We start from the raw sequence: 19,534 nt of genomic DNA, 5'->3' as shown, positions 1-19,534 counted from the left end.
TAACATTAAGCTGACCGTGACAGGTGTCAATTTAAATGAGTAGGCGTGGCCCAACGGCTGGTCGGAGGGTCTGAAACGACTACATCCCGGCCACCGCCAGCTGGCTGTCACCTAAGACTGGAGCTTCCAAGTCCGACAACATATTGGAGAAAATGTGCAGTTGGCCATAAATTTTGTAAAACTGCCCATATTGAAACTGTAAACAGTTAATTTCTCGCATAAAACAGTCTCAGATGAAAAAAGCAATCAATTGTAGAATCTCAAAATAGAGATTTGGCGTGTCCCCTTTTTTTGTCTAGCCGTCACAGATCCAGGTAGCGATGTGAGCGGGGAAGGGAGGGAGGGAGGGACCCGGTTCAGACTGCTGGAGAAGCCTGTCTCCTTCCCTTGCCCGGGGCCGGGGCACATCGCTACGGGCTGTAGCGGCGATGATGCCGAATCTCTAGATGAGCCGCAGCTGAGCCTCGCATGATTGAACCGCGCTTATAGTTAGATAAAGTTGTGGGGAAATGAGTAGTGAAATAGCAGACGGAAATTGTAAAAGGTTTCCAGTTGTTGCCTGCTGCTACTACGGCAAACTCCCGATCAAGATTCTAGAATTGATTGCTTTTTTTCATCTGCTATTTCACCACTAAATTCATTTCTGAGTTTTATGCGAGAAATTAACTCTGTACAGTTTGAATATGGGCAGTTTTACAAAAATGTATGACCAATTGCACATTTTCTCCGATATGTTGTTGGACTTGGAAGTTCCAGTCTTAGGTGACAGCCAGCTGGCGGTGGCCGGGATGTAGTCGTTTCAGACCCTCCCACCTCCTCATTTAAATTGACACCTGTCACTTCTAAATGAAAAGCTTAAAGGAACACGCCAATTTATTGGGAATTTAGCTTACTCACCGTAACCCCCAGAGTTAGACAAGTAGATACATACCCTTCTCATCCAGCTCCAGCGGCATCAGACCAGCACAGAACATGCAGGTGACTGGTTCCAGTAATTCTACTGCTCCGAATAAGTGACAAAATAACACCAACATGTTCCTATTTACATGTTTTGATTTATAGAGTCACAGCGTGTACAAAAAACAACGTAACATGAGACACAACCGTCTTCTAACCGTAAACAAACCGGGAACTATATTCTCAGGTGGAAGAATATAGTACTTGGGCGGAGTGATATGCTCGCAGCAAGCCTGTCTGAGAATATAATTCCCGGTTTGTTTACTGTTAGAAGACGGCTGTGTCTCATGTTACGTTGTTTTTTGTACATGCTGTGACTCTACAAATCACAACATGGAAATAGGAACATGTTGGCGTTATTTTGTCACTTTTGTCACAATTCGGAGCAGTAGGCTAGTTGGAACCAGTTACCTGCAGGATCTGTGCTAGGCTAAGCTAATGCTGGAGCCGTCAGACAGCGTTACAGCACGCACGGAGATGAGAAGGTTATGTATGGACTTGTCTTACTCTGGGGGTTACGGTGAATAAGCTAAAGTCCCAGTAAGTCGGCGTGTTCCTTTAATGTTAAATTGAAATCTTAAAGGTGAATCTTAAAATGTCAATGTCAAATGTAAAACATAAAATTCAAAAGTCAAATGTCAAATAGAAAATTATAAAGGGGAAAAAAAAAAATTCTTTTTTTCTATTTGAGATTTTAATTTAAGTATTTCCATTTAAGCTTTTACATTTCACATTTAATTATGGCATGATTTTTCCTAGTAGCGTAGTAAAATAATACTATTTTTAATTAAAATAATACTATTTTTAATTAAAATAATACTATTTTTAATTTGCTCTTGTTTTGTTTTCTCTTTGGACTTTCAATTTGAATTATGAATAAATATTCCCTCCATAGTGGAGTGGTGGAGGCGGTGCGCAGTCTCATAAGGCTTGTATCATGTGGATGCAGCGACAGTTTTGTTATCATTACTTAGAATTCCTCATGGGGGCAACAGAAACTATAGCTTTAAAGATTTTCATTTTCACTGTAAATGCATATCGGTTCCAAATATCGGTTATCGGTTTCATTAACTACTAATAATTGGTATCTGTATCGGCCTTGAAAAACCAGTATTGGTCGATCCCAAATTTTTATAAAGACAAACTCAGCATAAAATCTGCCGACCTTTGCCCTCTGCCTTCTGTCTCTGCAGGAAGGAGAGGATAGCTCGCCGTCTGGAGGGGATTGAAAGTGATGCTCCACCTGCGCTGGTGCCCGGCGGTTTGGTAGCCAACAGAATGCTGGAGGAGGATGCTCCGCGGTACACCCGCGCCTCAGATCCCTGTGAGCCTTGTGTGATGGGTAAGCATGAAACAATGCCCTGCAAAAACATACAGTATGGTGCTGTCTTTAGTGGACATGGATCGACGCCACTGAAATGTTTGAATTTCAGTCAGTATTTTGGAACCATTTCATTTATTATGTTGAGAAAACTTTGTCACACCTTAGTGACCAACAGTTATCTGTTGGTTATACTGGGCAGCTTTACCGTAGGTTTAATGAAAGTAACTGTGTCAGTGACTATGAAACAAATGTTGCAAGTTGTTGTCACTAAATGGTATGAATATCTGTGATGTGTTTCGTTAGAATAAAGCCACATTTGTATCATATGGGATGGAAGGTAGCACGCGTTGGAATAAAAACATACTGTGCGTGGTCAATATTACATTATACCCATTCAATTAGTTACCTGGAATTAACTATTTTTAGGCATTTCCCTATTACTGTATTTAGCAACATCTGAGCTATCAGAAAAAAACATGTCCAGTTGCAATTGTGACTGGCACGGTAAGTCAGAAACTAGTAACTACAGTAACTCCCATTTGACATAATTGTAGCATAAATTGTAATTGTGAAGGGATGTTGTTGATAAGTAACGGAGTATTTCCAATGTTTACCACAGTGAGGCGCTACAGTCGAGAGGAGCTGGAGGCCCCCCAGAAGCAGCTGTCTTCTCTAGACAGATCGGCCCAGGTCAAAGGTGGTGTTGGCAGCGGCCGCACAGAGCCCATGGTGGTGTACGTTGACCCAGTAACACTATCCACCTCCTCTACGCCCACATCTGGCCCCACAGACCCCAGCCTCAGCTCTAAGGCTGAGCGCATCGCCCGCTACAAAGCCGAGCGCCGCCGCCAGTTGTCAGAGCGTTACGGCATCCTCCTGGATCAGGAGGCGGACATTGATTACACACCGCGCTACCGCTCCCGGCGAGACACAGACACCTCTAACCGGCAGACAGCCGCCAGGCGAGAAAGAGACAGACAGGAAGTAGAGGCTCAAGGCCGGGAGCCCAGGGTGCCATATCGCTCGGGAGTGGGCCGGGTTTACATGAGGACTCACCCAGAGCCCGCCCCTGTTTCCACCTCCAGCCCCGCCCAGTCAAGCCAAGCCCCTCCCCCCACACAAGAGAGGCAAAGAAGATTTTCGGAGCGGGAAAGAGCAATGAACATGGAGAACTACCGGCGCGGCGGGGCTCAAGAGCGCTCCATCCCTTCTAGAAGCAGAACCCAGGAGCATCATCCAGCCCAGCCACAACAGCAGCAGGACACTGTCCACCAGGATCCAAGCCCCGCTTCCACCAGGGATTACAGCATTGCAGCGGTGCCCAGCTCCCCTCGCACCGCCCGTCGGTCCTCCCTGCCCTCCACTCGCTACGGCATCTCACCAGGGGATTTATTTATAGAGCAGCAGGCCCAGAGCATCCTCAACAGGCATGGGTGAGTTTATAAAAAACGGGTCATAACATTCAGAACATACATGAACTAAGACCGACCACTTAAGAAACTCCAAGACATCGGTCTGATACAGTGGCTGACTCTTACTCAAGGTGTGATAGTACAAAAATAATACAAAAAGTGAAACCTGCACACCTGATTTGTATTACTTTATGTCCTAAAAACATCTAGTTCCTCTCTGCTGCTCATTGAGTATGAAGTGATCTTACCACTAAAAGTCTAATGTTGCATCTACAGTGTATTTTTAGACTACAAATTTAAACCACATGAACTCCTGAGTATTTACAGATCCACTGGCAGCTAATAACTTCCTACAGGAGCGTGCTATACATCTTTTTTTTAATGACATTTTATTTGATCATTACAAAGTTTGTGACAAAATGATTTATTGTTTTATTTTTATTACATGTAACTCTCCCAGGATTTGTTTTGTGCAGTAATTAGTAATCCAAGTATGGAAAGATCTCAGATGAACAAAGCGAAACTGAGATGGTAGGCTGTTGTTGGGCTGTCCACTGGCTGCTGAGCTAACTAGCCTGCTGCTTTCACCACTATGCCAGTATTAGGGCTCCTTCCAGACTGGATCCAGCTCTGTCACACTTGCCCTGCTCCAGTTTCACATGGGAAGGTGGTCTGGAGAGCTCATCAGGGAAAAGGTTGCAGGGCAGCATGGTAGATAGCAGGGTTGTTTTTTTGGAGGGGATATGATTTCCCTGCTTGCCCCGAGAGACAACCCTGACTTAGCAGCAGCTTGGTTCATTATCGAAAAGCTTATGTAACTTTCTATTATAAATTTTAATATGCTACCACAAAAGGGATGGGAATTGTAATATATTCGTCAAGTGAAGTCTATAAGAAGTTTAACTTGACGGCATTTAGGCATAGACGAGTGACATACTACCATGAACTGAACAGAAACCTGTAAATAATTCATATCTATGAAGGTAAAGAAGTGACTTCAGCAAAAAATAATTATTTAAACAATTGAAAATAGTCAAACTTAAATGACAAACTTTGATCAACATGTGCAAAGTGCACAGCCCAGAAAGAGCTGCAAAGAGTAATTGATTAATCGATTAGTTGTCAACTATTAAATTAATCGCCAACTATTTGGATAATTGATTAATCGGTTTGAGACGGTTTCTATGAGAAAAAGTAAAAAATTATCAACTTCTTTACTCATCTGTGACAGTAAACTGAATATCTTTGAGTTTTCGACAAAACAAGACATTTGAGGACGCTATCTTGGGCTTTGGGAAACTCTGATCCACATTTTTCACCATTTTATAGACCAAACAACTAATTTGTTAATCGAGAAAATAATCAACAGATTAATCGACAATGAAAATAATGGTTAGTTGCAGCCCTAAACCCAACGCATTTTAAACTGATCCTGAAAACATTTATCAGACTGCATCTGAAAATATTCCTGATTACGGTTCAGCTGATCTGTGCAGCTCCCTTTGCTCTGATCTTTGAAAGAATGGTCAGACGTTTCCCTCAGGGTTTGACACTGTCACCACATCATATTGTAGCCTGGCCGCCCTGTCAAAGAGCGACTGGTCTCTCAACACAGACTCAGAAAGTGACACTGTCTTCAGCTGGCCTTCAAGGTACTGTCTGCTCAGGATGCTATCAATGAAAAGACCTTACAAAGCAGATTCAGCATGTTCAGAGAAGGGCTAATTCTTTCTACCATATAATAAAATTATATTATTTTTCTTGCACTCTAATCTCTTTTCACATGCTCTTTGAAAGTGAGATAATAGGTTATTAATGTCTTCAAAACATTGTTATGGGTCTTAAAAGTGTTATTCTGAAATTGTGATGGTGCTACCTTAAAAAAAGGAAAGTAACAAGATAATAAAGCCAGCTCATTAAAAACATGGGTGGAGATACAGCTAACTCCCTCCAGTAGATATACCCTAACAGTGCAGTATGCTATTTCATTCAGTAATACTTTCCTTTTTAACTGGTGTCATGGTCTTCCATTTAACAAGGGTTTCAAGTTTGTGGATCTTAGAGAACTAGTGAACTGATTTTCATCCCTAACTTAGTCTTACAACTTACTGAATACATACACACATATACATACATACTCAGTTTTTTGCCATCATGACTCACATTTACATGTATGCTATAATCTTATCACATTTTTTAGATCCCTGTCAGCAAACTAAGCTATACCATTCTACTAGCCTATAGAAAAATTATAGCAAACTAAGGCCCAGCCTGAACGTAAGCAGAAAAGTACCTGTACTTAACTACAGTAAATATTAAGCCCTTAACAACTGGCCTTTAAGTTCTTTTAAAACATAGTAGAACTCAATATTTCCCTAAAAGACCTTTCAGGAAAGAGGGCTACTTGACCTACTTCACTTACAACTCTCCTGCCACATAAGTCAGATCCTGCTCTATAAACTAACCCAGAACTCTGTAAAACTGTTAAATTAGTTGTGTGGCCTGGGTTTCATGAGCAGTTGAGTGGTGTTCGTGAAGCTCAGTTGATGGGGTGACAACATTAGTCAGCTGGTTGCCCTGACCCATTCCGTCACAGACCCACTGACTCAGCACTTGTCAGCTGAGGCTGTGCTCACATCCCCCCTCCTCATATTCTGACCTGTTAACCCCTATGAAATTACATCTTGAGTATTTTATCCTGTCAGTAACTTTGACAAAGTCATCGCATAAGATAAGATGTGCGACTTTTTAACTACATGATAGTTTTGTGCTAAAAGGATTCTAGAGAGAAACAGATTGCTAGAAATCTATGATTTTATTTAAGTTTTCCTGGAGGGTTTTCCTGGGTATACATGTATTTTTTGAGCGGATGGTGGCCCGTATATGTCACATAGCTGGCTTGCTGATAGCCTGTGAAAGGTTGAAGGCCCATTCATAGGCCAATATTGGAAATTCAGGAAATTCATAGAGGCAATGTCTAGCATGGTCAGACAAACCTTTAGAGTTAGTTAGCTTAATTGATTTAATTGGTACACAAACAAATTCTTTATGCTCCATTTCCAAAACTTAAGTAATATAAGAAGGAAAACCCAGACACTCTTTCTGAAGTCTATTAGTAATATCTGATGTGTCTCGAAAGAGTGCTTTCTGAGAATTTTCCAGCTAATATGTCCCATGTATGACACCCACTGCCTTTTTTGCCTTATCAGCTGCTTATGCTAGCTAGCATTAGTGTGTACTCATGTACACGAGCAGTGTGTAAGTCCTTCATGCCATGTCAGATAAAGCAGAGGCCCATCAATTATGTCTGGCTTAGTGTTCTACAATGAGATTAAAGCAACCTTTAGCTACCAGGGGGTCAGAAGGTTGTCGATGAAAATAGTTTGGCTTACTTTTTTGGCACGCAGAAATCAGAGAGAGAGAGAGAGAGAGAGAGAGAGAGAGAGAGAGAGAGAGAGAGAGAGAGAGAGAGAGAGAGAGAGAGAGAGAGAGAGAGAGAGAGAGAGAGAGAGAGAGAGAGAGAGAGTTGACTCATTTAAAACCCAAGGCATGCTGCTACTTGACCTTGTTGCAATTCTAGTGTAGGATTTGGGAGCTCAAGTTGGTCCCATGATAGTCTCATGTCATAAACGTCTGTGCAGTTAAAATTGTCGGTGTTAAGTTTGTCTACCGTACTGGCTGCCTTGGCATGTAGCCGGTCATTGTGTAGACTCTACACTCACACACAAAATGTCTAGTTGGAGAGTAAAATTGTGGCTTTGTTAATCATTGATCATTTACCATCCTTTGTGTCCCATAGAATACATGTGTTTTTGGTCACCTCCTGTTTGAGTTGAGTTTTGAGTTCAGAGAGTGCGATAGGTATTTAATTGAACTGGAATCTCAGTGTCCCTTATCCATTCCTTTCCCCAAGAATTCGAGTAAAGGAACGATTGTCCAGGGATGAAACTGTCCAGAAGCCACCTGACTGGAGTCCAGACAGGCAGCAGGGTAACAGACACCGTACTCAGGGGCACACTGCTCAGTATATGCCAAAACGCTCAGAATCCGCCCAGCAAAGGACTGTTCCCCAGCCTCAGCCCAGCCCAGCCTACCATCCTGCTCAGGGCAAAACAGCCTACCCTGTCTCAGCTCCTGAGTACCATCACTCTGGCCCTGCTGTTGACTCTCAGCCCTATTTGGCCATCCCTGCCCCAGTGGCTACTGCCAAACTTCCTGGACCTCCTGAGGTACAACCACGAAGAAGAGTGAGTGTCGACCAGATCCATGTCTCCCACAGGGAGGCAAGATTGGAGGCCAGGCAGGCCCTGAAGGAAGAGGCCCACACAGAGGGCCTGCTCAAGAGCAGGAAAGCTGTGTTGCCCTCAGAGATCCGCAGAAGGGAAAGGAGTGTGGATGATACTCACAGGAGCCGGCATGAAGACGTGGACTTGCAGAACTACAGCCCAGAATGGAGGAGGATGAGTCGAAGCGAGGAAGACTGGGATCCGGAGAGACCTAGGGAGAGGGGGAGGGAGAGAAATGTCGAGAGGATTAGAGACAGAGGGAGAGAGCATCTCTCAAGCCACGACAGCCAAGAGGAGAGAGCGTTTAGATCGATGCAGCCTTCCCACATCTCTGTACACCAGCAGCCCAGGCAGCATCAATCCTCAGACCCTGTGTGCCATCAAGAGCCCCAAATTCAGCAGCAAGAGCCACCAACGCAACAACAGTATGAACCCATAAAGAGACAACATGGGGCTCAGCAACAGCAAGTTCCTCAAATGCAGCATCAGTACGACCACTCGAGGCAGCCACAAGAGCCTGAAAGACAACAGCAGTCTCAAAGACAGCAGGGGAATGAGCTCCAAAGACACAATCCTCCAAATCAGCAGCAAGACTCCCGGAGATATCAACAGGAACCCCAACTACACAAAGTCTTTGAGCCTCAGATGCAGCAGCAGCAGCCAGATCCATCAGGGAACCAGAGGTCTGACTCAGCCATCTATCTCCAGAAAGGTTCTTCTCTGCCTCAGGCCAAACACAGAAGCATGGAGATGAGCGGAGGGCCCAAACCCAAGATACGAACCCGCTCTATGTCAGATATAGGCATAAGCCAGCATTCTGCCATATATCGTGTGGATAGGGCAGCAGCCACCAGAGAGACATCGAGGGCCGTCCCTCCATCAGGGATGGCTAACGGGGAGATGGGCTCCCTGGACACCAGGGTGTCAGTAGCACAGCTGCGACACTCTTATCTGGAGAATGCCAACCGGAAACCTGAGTTGTAGGTCCACTGGCATGGGCTCTGTGTGTGCTTCGTTAAATAACCGTCTAACTCTGCATTAGTGAGCTGTTGCAAATAAATAATCCAATCATCTAAGAAAATAATGCTGATACAATGTCATTCTGTGGCATGAAATGTGTCAAGGGTGTATCGCTATCATATCCACCATTATCATGTTCACTGTCATGTCTACCATTTGGTTTTTAGAGCTTAACTTACGTGTGCAAGTTAGCATCAGTTCTTGCAAGTCACCCTTTGGAAGTTGTCTGCTGCTGCACGTTAACATTGGGTAATGGCTTTTCACAGTTGGGTTGCAGTTAGGTTGTACGCAACGTGTGCAGTTTCTGGTAAGCTGCTACTCTACTAAAAACAATATCCAAAAACCAGCCATTGTTAATAGTTTTCTTACTTCTACTTTTCCTTTTTGTTGTCCTCGTCAATCTTTGTAAATCCATACACCACTCTAAAAGTGAAACTACAAAAGTAGATCTGACAGCAGTGGAGGTAGATCCGGCTAGCAGCAGTGACCGGGACAGGGGTGCTCGGAGGCCTCGGCGCTACATCACTCCAGGAGACAGTCGCATGTCGGAGAGGTTTAGGACCCAGCCCATCACCTCTGCAGAGCGACTGGAGTCAGATAGGTGGGGGCTCTCTGCTGCCATCTGCAGGAGCTCTTCAAAATGATTTCATATACATGATTTATTTATTTAATACACTGAATTGGATGGCAGAGCATGGTTCTTGGTCGGCATTCCCATCATGATAATCATATAATGGTTCTTCAAATTTAAAAATGTGGTCAAAAAGCTGATGCTTGATGTATATTAATGTTTTTTGCAGGACTCGTCTAAGCCCATCACAGCTACAGGATCCCGAAGGTAAGTTTGGTCACAATGCACAATAAATGTATATCATTCTTAATAATTTAAAGGCATTTAGTCACATTTTTCCAGGAGTTTAAATACTGTTGACTTTTTCATTAGGTGAAGAAAAACTGGACGACAGAGCCAAGATGAGTGTGGCTGCCAAGAGGTCTCTTTTCAGGGTACACTTCCTACTTTATGTACATTTCAATTAGAAAGACAGATGATTAATACTGTATATTATTGAATGAGCAATGCTTTAAAATCATAATCTCAAAACCAAAAGATGGAGATTGGATGGAGACAGATGGTGGTGTTTGTGTAATTTCAGGTGCAATATTTAGTTAACTTAACATTCATTGACAATCATTTAAATCAGTGCTGTCAAACTCATTTTAGTTGATGGGCCACATTTGAATTTTTTTGAAAAAAATGTTTAATTACATTTTAATGTAAAAGGGAACAAGTGCATAATGAGCAATATATTACAGATGATAAACAGCCTAAGATATCTTAAGAAAAATAAGTGCAATTTCAACTATATGTCAACTTATATTTTCAACTGTATTCTGTTCAGGGTAGAAAAGGAAATGGGTCTGATAGTAGTGCCGGATATCATATTCCTTTAGAACTGAAAGGTGCTGTGAACACACCAAGCACACTGGCTTCCTATTAAACTCTCAAGAAAGAGGAACTGGTCCATTTTTCTTAGAAATAACGACACTTTGTCCACTTTTCTCCTTTTTGACGAAGACAAAAACATATGTTTGACACCCCAGATTTAAATAATAGTTTCTCACTTTAAATAGCACTGTTATGGCCTCAATTTTTACAGTGTCTTCCTGACATATCCTTCCAGGAGCTAGAAAGGACATGTGATGGAAGTGTACCCAAACCGCGCTCTCGAAACGCTGCCGTAGAAAGCCGTCTGAGAAGAGTTCAGGATCGCTCACACACACAACCCGTCACCAACAGGGAGGTGGTCAATGCTTCGAGGTAGATATCAGATTCTGCTTGTATAGCTGTGTTTTGCATCAGAAAATATATTATGCTTTACCTCTTTTCCTTTCCCTCATCTTTATTTCATTCTTCTACCTGTTCTTGTTTGTACTTTTCTGTTCCTCTCCTAACCTTTCCGTCTCTTAAGACACCTCTGTCAACTTCTTTCAAAATTTCTTTGCTTTGCATTAACTGTATTTCACCCCCCCTCATCTATACCTCTTTTTCTCCACTTTGAAGTGACCCTGCCACATCGTCACAACCTCTGGGCATCCACACTAATGCAGCTCGCGTCCCGAGCCCTACTGTAGTCAGCACCGGTGTGACCAGCATTAGGTACAGCTGGACACGGCTGCTTACTTATAATGTGCCTTGTATCTGTGTGAGTGTGCATGTGTTGCCTACTTACTTAAATAGCGTGTATCTATGCTCATTGTAACCCTGTGGGATGTATGTGGTTGTGTTATACCTTAACCCACAGAATGTTTCTATTGCATGTATGTATGTAAATCATTTTAATTTGAATGATTTTCAAGATCTCACTTCAATGACAGCATTACAGTAGATTGATCTCTATGGATTTAGAATTTACCATGGAAGGGGTTCAATAAAAAAATTATAAAATTCTGAATGAGATTTGTTAGATTCTGAGCTTAAATGAATCAAAGTATTTTAACAAGTGGATTCATCGCTGTTGACCTTGAGATAACTTTGCAATTAAGATATAAATCAGAGATCTTCTCCAGGACCCCTAGGGTGTCCTTGTAGTTACTGCAGGGGGGCCTCCAAATTATTGTTACTTTTTTTTTCTCCAACTTTTTTCAAAATTAAAATGTCTTCACATGAATCCAACATATTATTAGCAAATCAGCCTATTTGTGGAAAAATAGAAAACCACTGATGATAGGCTTACTGGCCTATAGATGAGGTAGTCCCTACAATAGCCATCGACAGATACAGGTAATCGCTAAGGTTTCACTGTTCTACATGGATGTTTAAGATTAAAACATGATATATAAAATCATGTCGACAGTTATTATTTCAATAGCTTAGTATTCAATGTACAAAAAAGGTATGTATAAAGTCTTAAGACAGCCCTACATGTTATTGTAATGTAGGCCCAGTTTAATATGCAACTTAATTTTAGACAAGATATGTAGTATGAAGTCTGTTCAGTTAAGGGGTCCTTGGCTTAAAACACGTTGAAGAGCCCTGCTATAAATAAAGCTATCACTTGCTATCCCTTGACATCTATACATTATAACTCTAACACAAAGGAAATTGTTGGTTGCTGTAATTCATTCATTCATTAATTTGTACTGACAATGTGAATGTGCCACAGACACATGTTGTTCTCCAACTCCCTCTCCTGGCTGCAGGCCTGATCTGTTCATCCAGCTCATCTTACCTTGTTATTTCTGCCCCCCCACCCCTCCATGTGCTTCTTCTTAGCTGCGTGCACCTTATAGGGGAAGGGAGTCGGTGTTTAAACTATAACTCATTCAGTACTTTCCCTGCCCAGTTTCTAAGCGTTCCATCTTGCAGTGTTTCTCACATGCAGATCACGCATGACAGTGAAGAAAAATGTTACATATCTAATGGAAAGGTCAGAGGTTGAGCCACTTAAACCCCTTAGCATGTCTGGGTCTGTGTGTCCAGCAGTTTGTTTACCAACCCTGGTTTAACTTAGCTCACTGCTGCGAGATCGCCATAACCCCTGCAAACATTTCAGTGCATTACAGTATATGATTATTTGGCATATGTGTGCTGATCTGCTTATGTCTATGTTGCTGAACCGGTAATCTGCCACAGTTGTCACATTTATTTACCTGCCAGCTGGTATTTGTATGCATGTTTATTTCTTTGATATTTAGCAGAGGAATACATGAGTTTTTATATCCTTTAAGACTGCATGTTTAGTAAAAAACATAACATTTTTTTTGAATGGATACAGGTTACAGCTATTTCCTTTAAAACTCAAATTTAAGCTTTCAATTAAACATTTATAACAGCTGCCATTAAGATGGCACCTCACATCTAGTCTGTTGTTTGATTTTAGACACCTTATACACATTATATATATCACAATTTAGAAACACAATCTTAGATACTTATAATCTCAAAGTCGGCGGTCCAGATGCAGGGATGGTGAAGTCAATGTGTGTTTTAACGGTTGGACAAGGTTTCATCACTAGTAAAAAATATAAACGTAACCAGGCATTTATTGTCTTGTATTCCCAGGCTACAGGATGAGCTTTCATTTATAATCATATAGTCAAGTCAAGTCAACGTTATTGTCAAATCTGCAATATGTGCCAGACAAATGACCCAGGGTGCAATAAGGACATTACAACAAGTATAATATAAAAGATAAGTAATATTAACAAATAAGATAAATAAAGATAAGTAATATATATAATTAAAAAAGATCAGTAATATGTACAATACAATACATTCTAAATAGTGCAAATGTAATGCAAAACCAAACAGAATAGAAACTAAAGTATATTGAAATGTGCAATATAAAAGGAAGAGTTATTAGAAGACTTAGACCCATCCTTCACCCACTGACATCCCCCTGTCACTCCCCAGCATCCAGGCCTCCCCCCAGCCAGGCTCAGCAGTCCTGGGTCAGGATCAGGAGACCCAGGAGCAGCAGAAAGCAGCTACAGCTCCCAATGCAGGGGCGGAGGGAGATGGCCAGGAGCCTTTCTCTGATGAGCCTGACCTGTCCGCCCTCACCTTGGCTGAGAAGATGGCCCTCTTCAACCGCCTCGCTCAGCCTACAGGCCAGCTCGCCGAGGGGGCCCGAGGAGACACCCGCCAGCGCAGGGCCAACACCCGATTCCAGACTCAACCCATCACCCAGGGAGAGGTGCAGCAGGTAAAGGTTTTACCTCATGCAAAAAGAAAGAAAAAAAGAAAACTGCGGGTCTTTTATAAAAATAGTTGCAATTTCATAAACAACAACAGTCAACAATGACCAAGGCACGCAGCTTCGACATTTTAGTTCAGTAGATTTCAGTTCACAACATTACAATAGATTCACTTTTTCCCCTGTGTTTTCTTATGACACACACACCCAAACACCAACCTGGGAGGCATCAATCCTAATTGCCCCCACAAAATGAAATGAATAATTAAAAGTCACAAAAATATTTAGGAGCAGGCTAAATGTTAGAGGTGCAAACGCCAACATGAAATTAGATTAGATTAGAAAGATGGTCTAGTGCTGAAACGTTGGCTACTATTAAACTTTATATATTTTGTGTGCAAGAGTTTCTAGCTACTTTTAACCTGCTTGGCCCCCTCTGACGCACCAGTCGAACGTAGACTAAATTAACTTAAAATAAACAACACTGCATTTAAAGATTATTTGGATGTAGAGTCTCCTTACAGTAAAAACGCCTGAAGCAACGGGTGACTCACTTCCAGGTCACTTGCGCTACAGTGTTCTGCAGTGCACCAGTTTCCCTTTGGTGCGTGCGTGATGGATGAATGACATGATTCTTTGTGCATCCGGATGACTCTCAGATACTACCAAATGACAACAGGTCCCAGAGTTTATTCTGCTTCTGAGTTTTACTACAGTGGCCTGTAGATGTCACAAGTGAACAATTCACATATAAAAGCTCAGAAATCCTGTATATATAGAAACCATTGTGTCAGTCAGTGTGCAGCAGAGTGTTTTTGTTTAATCATGAAGCATCATCCTGTTTCAAGTAATATATGTGACCTTAAATCTCATTTTGTTGTTTGATGTTTTTGATGGAATACTTTTTTTAAGATTATTTTTTGGGCATTTTTGGCCTTTATTTTGATAGGACAGCTGAAGACATGAAAGGGGAGAGAGAGGGGAATGACATGCAGCAAAGGGCTGCAGGTTGGAGTTGAACCCGGGCCGCTGCGATAAGGAGTAAACCTCTATATATGTGCACCCGCTCTACCAACTGAGCTATCCAGGCACCCATCATGGGAATACTTTTAATAATAATGATAATAATAATAATAACTTTATTCATATAGGACCTTTAAAAACAGAGTTTAAAATGTGCTTAATATTTGGGTAAAAAAACAAACAAGAAGAGGCAAAAAAAGATGAAAAACATAGATAGAAGACAAAATAAAAAATAGAAAACATGTCAAATAAAAAGATCAAAAGCAGTTAAGTAAATTTTAAGTAAAATAAAATACATATGAAAAAATTAAGAGCAATAAAAAGATCAAAAGACACAAGTCTATAAAAATTGATTTTAAGTGGTGAGTTTACTGATTCTACGAGCCTTATCTCCTCAGGCAGGTTCCATCTGCATTGCCGAAAACATTTCCGATGTGTCACCAGCTTACACACATATATTGTCCACAGGTGAAAGTGCAAAAAAGTAAGATGAGAATTGATATACCTTCCTCAGCTACTCCACATGCACTGAAACCCAAACATGTTGTCCTGAGAAACGCAGTGTCAGATGCTTGGTAATAGGTAATAGGTTCATCTCCACCATATTCTCCCTCCTTGGTGTCCACACAGGAAGCTGAGCCGCCGCTAACCTCTGCGCTGTGTAACGGCGACTTACAGGCCAATCAGGGACAACATGTAAGACCCCTGCTGCCTGTACGGAGCTTCTGATTGGTTGCGTCCAATGATCCTCCTTTGGATTGATCTGATTGGTCCCGCTAGTGACCAGTGTTGTCTTGTGTTGCTTACAGTAGCTGCTGAGTGTTTATTTTAAATAGGGCTGCACAATATATTGTTTTTTTATCGCCATAGCAATATCAACTGGAGCAATAAACATATCGCGAAAGACACTCAGAGATTTTTTTGTGTTAGTTGAAAGAAAATAGCAGAAAACTACACATTCAAATGTAACTGTCATTCTTTTTTTAGAGGTAGCTTTTATATTTAATACACTGTTCAATTTGTTTGATAAAAGAATGTTAGAAAATATTTCCTTTCATTTGTTTTAAATTCAACAAGCAGTTTGTTGTATTTTAGCAGAATACTGAAAGCAGCAGAAAGGCAGAACTGAGTACACTTTAATAACTGTTTATTTAGCACAAGTAATATCTTTATTGCGATATTCAGCAACGTTATCCCATATCACACGTTTTCCTCATATTGTGCAGCCCTTGTTTTAAAGTTTAAGCCTAAAATTTTGCTTTGTTATGAGGAATTGATTTGAACGTTTGGGGTGCCTTGTTTGTTTTCCATGACTCGTCATTTTTGGATGCAAACCGCTTCAGTGACATGCTTGTTCATTGCATAACAAGCATGGGATTATTAGACTGCACATTCTGCATGCTAGTTTATTCAGACTTCCTCCCAACCTGAATAAACTAGCACAAACTAAATGCTTATCGGGGCAAATACTGTATATGGGGATGGATCTGGCCTTGATATTGACTGTGTGCAGAAATGTGTGAGAGTCAATACAAATACCTTGTATTGCAACCAAAATCTATTAACAGTAATCTGCTGTAGAGTTTGAGCATCTCTGCAGGAGCAGACACACTTAGTAATGCTAATAGTGATACAGTGGTAATGTTGTGTCATACACAGGGTGCGATTTTCTGGCGTGGGATTTCCCCCTTTCTGGTCTATATATGACAAAATGTATCCCCCCTGTCAAAGTAAATCCTCTATTTCACCAATAAACCATATATTATTTACCTAAAATAGAAATATTTTAATGTAAGTAAAGCGCTGTAACGTGAACAGTCAACTCTATAGTATAAAATCCGAGCAGCAGTTGCTGGTTGTATTCATCTGCTACAGAGCTTCAGGACGCTGGCTACCAGAGGCAGTTGTTCAATAGGTGACTGCGAAATTTAGGCACCAAAACGCCTCATTAAGTTTAGTAAAAAGATCGGATTTGGATTAAAACACTCCCGAGGAACGAACGAGCGTTTCCTAGGTGAAAGTATTTTGTTTTCGACACATAGTGAACTCTGCTCTCTGACTTGAAAGCGCTGTGTGCATGATTAACACCCCCCCCTTTCTTCACTTTCTCCATCCAGACATTTCTGACAGAAGTCAGCGTGACCCAAATATACTGGAATTTACCCTTAAGGGCAACACTGACAATTCCATGCATTTTATGAATCAAATGATAAGTTGATAAACAAGCAAATATGAACACAAACACGGTAAAATGAAAAAAAAGTTACCAAAGCAAATCCAGACAAGATGAATGTCATTGGGATATTACAATTGTTTGTGTATAACATAGCTCAGATGCATTTGAGTGTCAGATGATAACTGTGGGAGCTCTGTAGATGTTTTGTCTGTGTGTCTTTACGATTCAGTTGTGTTACAGTCTGTGCTTCCTGCTGCCATTTTGTGAATGACAGAGTTGCTGCAGCTTCATGAGCAAACCTGAACTACTTGTACGTTTTCCCTAATTTGCTTTATTTGCTGCTGTCCTTCGCCTCATCCATCCATCTGTTTCTTTCCTACCTCTAATCCTCTCTGTCATCACACTTTATTCTTCCATCCATCCATCTGGTCTTCACCAAATATCTCCTGTAACATCCACACATACCTCTTCCCTGCCTCAAACACATGTAACCCATCCCTTCTGCTCTCCTGTTGTCAATGTATCCATCCCCAATTTCTGACATGATTCCTGCTGTTCCTGCAGCTGAAAAACGGAGGTGAGATCAAACTGGAGCCTCTGTCAGCCTGCCTGATCCGCTCCGTGGCAACCGTCACCTCCCAAGCCTCCGTCGCCACAGTAACAGTCCCGCCAGGCAGCAGCAGTGGCGGTGGCGTCTTCAGCGGCGACAATGATGCTCACCGTCCAGGGAAGTCCACCGCAGTCCCCTACATCCCTGCCCAACAACAGGCTTCCAGCAGCACAAGCAGCCACCAGGAGAGGGCGTTGAGGTATTTCTCTATGACCCAGAGTGGTGAGCCAGGCCACCCCGAGCCTGAGCTCGACTCCTCCCCTCTCATCCCTGTGAGCCGGCCTGGAGTGGGGGCTCCTCTAGCTCCCACGTCCTGCGCTGGTCTCAGGCAGCAGGGGGAGGCGGTGGAGGAGGGCTTCGGAGAGCGTCACGAAGAGGAGGAGCTTAGGGGGAGACAGCAGGGAGGAGCCAGAGAAGAGATCCGAGACGGCAGCATTGAGGGAAAGCTGCACTCCCCCGACAGGGACCGGGACGGCAGGCAGCAGCAGCATCCCCAGCCTCATCCCTCTGCCGAACCCTCTCCGAGGACAGGCCAATCAGAGCCTCTGCCCAGCCGGAGAGCCGCAGACGGACACTCCCAGGAGAGCAGGGAGAGAGCAGAGGGGGGAGGAAGTGGAAGACGGGGGTACCTGAGAGAGGCAGCTCACGTCTCCTCCACACAGGAGCAGGAGAGGAGCAGTGACAGGAGCCAGCCAGGCATCTCAGGTAGGACACAGATATGAGATGGAGAAGAGAGGGTGGGGGAAGAATAATAAAGAGATGTGAATAGCTGAGGGTAAAAGGAGGGCTGTGGGAAGAGAGGTGAAAACGGAGTGGACATGAAGGAAAAAGAGAAAGGAAGTGACAAAAAAAGAGGAAGCAATGTCTAGGGAAGGGGCTGTTCCCATTATCCTCATTGTCTCATGCAGCATGCTCCCACGCATGATTGCTTTCTGCCGGCTGCTCACACACTTGTCCCAGCTGGGGGTATTTGATTTGGCTGATTCGGATAGCGAGAGATAGTGTTGGGAGGAGAGAGAAAGAGAGAGAGAGAGACATCTGAAGCTGCATCTAATTAGCATATTTTTCCATGCATTTGCCTCGTGGCTCCCTTTGTCTGGAAAGAGGAAGCCCTTTCCTGACATGCTTTTTGTCAGCTAATAGACGCCAGAGATTTTTTTTAAATCGAACTGTGTGTGCTCACTGTCATGGCCTATAAAGGGGTTGTGGTCCCCAGGCACCCTATTACGCCTTTGGGTTAGCCATGCAAATAATACAGTATAATGGGCTGACCTGTTTTTATGTACTAATGCAGAATGTGTCCAGGGGTGGTCTTTTATCCCATGCATGCACACAAACAGCACAGAAAGATGAAAGCACTCAGTGAGAGAGTGCAGAACAATTGGCCGGCACTTACATGAAGCAGGTAGAGGACAGAAAGGACACAATGGATGCTTTGTCTGCAGGCTGTACTCTTATTTAGTTTTGCATGGGTAGATCTTCACTAAAGTGTAGTGCGTTAGACTATTAGTATCATGAGGCTAGAAGGACTGTCATTGATGCAGACTAATTCCCTGCGGACCTACCACTACATGCCTAACGCCGACCCTTACCATATAAAAGACTTAAGAGAGTCTTTAGTCTAAGATGTAGTGGTTTTCCCGTTGGGGACACAGCACAGAAGGCTTTGTATGATACTCTACATGCATTATCTCACCTACAAAGCTGCGTGCATGTGTTGTGCATGCATGTGTTTCAGGGTTAAGTAGTGGTTACACAGGGTTATTTATGGTAATCAAACAATAAGGAAGAAATGGATTTATAGTAGAAAAAAAAAGAATTTGGTCACTTCTACTGCATCCCACTCTCAAATTTTGGGCTTAGAGGTTGAGACACTGACCATGACCCACAAAATCCCCATCTCTCTCTCCTTCATTTCCTCTTAATTCCCTCCACTATCCTTATCTTATGATAATCAAAAAACAAATCACAAATTTTGGAGCATCCATGCATGTGCTAACTTACTATCAAACTTTGGGTGACAAATTGA

At 42.5% G+C, this 19,534-nt stretch overlaps 1 protein-coding gene across 7 annotated transcripts in view; it reads left to right on the top strand.

The window, feature by feature from the left end:
• Window positions 1-19,534, top strand: part of svilb (supervillin b) — a 68,184-nt gene that overhangs the window by 7,606 nt on the left and 41,044 nt on the right. For 4 of the 7 annotated variants that reach the window (XM_028593303.1, XM_028593301.1, XM_028593298.1 and 1 more), the window contains exons 5-15: window positions 2,151-2,299; window positions 2,901-3,714; window positions 7,607-8,959; window positions 9,430-9,600; window positions 9,800-9,837; window positions 9,943-10,004; window positions 10,682-10,818; window positions 11,062-11,157; window positions 13,414-13,705; window positions 15,350-15,415; window positions 17,460-18,210. In XM_028593303.1, the coding sequence (XP_028449104.1) occupies window positions 2,151-2,299; window positions 2,901-3,714; window positions 7,607-8,959; window positions 9,430-9,600; window positions 9,800-9,837; window positions 9,943-10,004; window positions 10,682-10,818; window positions 11,062-11,157; window positions 13,414-13,705; window positions 15,350-15,415; window positions 17,460-18,210 (3,929 nt within the window). The remainder of the gene's footprint in view (window positions 1-2,150; window positions 2,300-2,900; window positions 3,715-7,606; window positions 8,960-9,429; window positions 9,601-9,799; window positions 9,838-9,942; window positions 10,005-10,681; window positions 10,819-11,061; window positions 11,158-13,413; window positions 13,706-15,349; window positions 15,416-17,459; window positions 18,211-19,534) is intronic. The other 3 variants (XM_028593302.1, XM_028593304.1, XM_028593299.1) reach the window with 3 other exon arrangements.

The sequence above is a fragment of the Perca flavescens genome, chromosome 12, assembly GCF_004354835.1.
Source record: "Perca flavescens isolate YP-PL-M2 chromosome 12, PFLA_1.0, whole genome shotgun sequence".
Lineage (NCBI taxonomy): Eukaryota > Metazoa > Chordata > Actinopteri > Perciformes > Percidae > Perca > Perca flavescens.
Note: the sequence above shows the minus strand (reverse complement) of the source record. Positions and strands in the feature narration are given on the sequence as shown.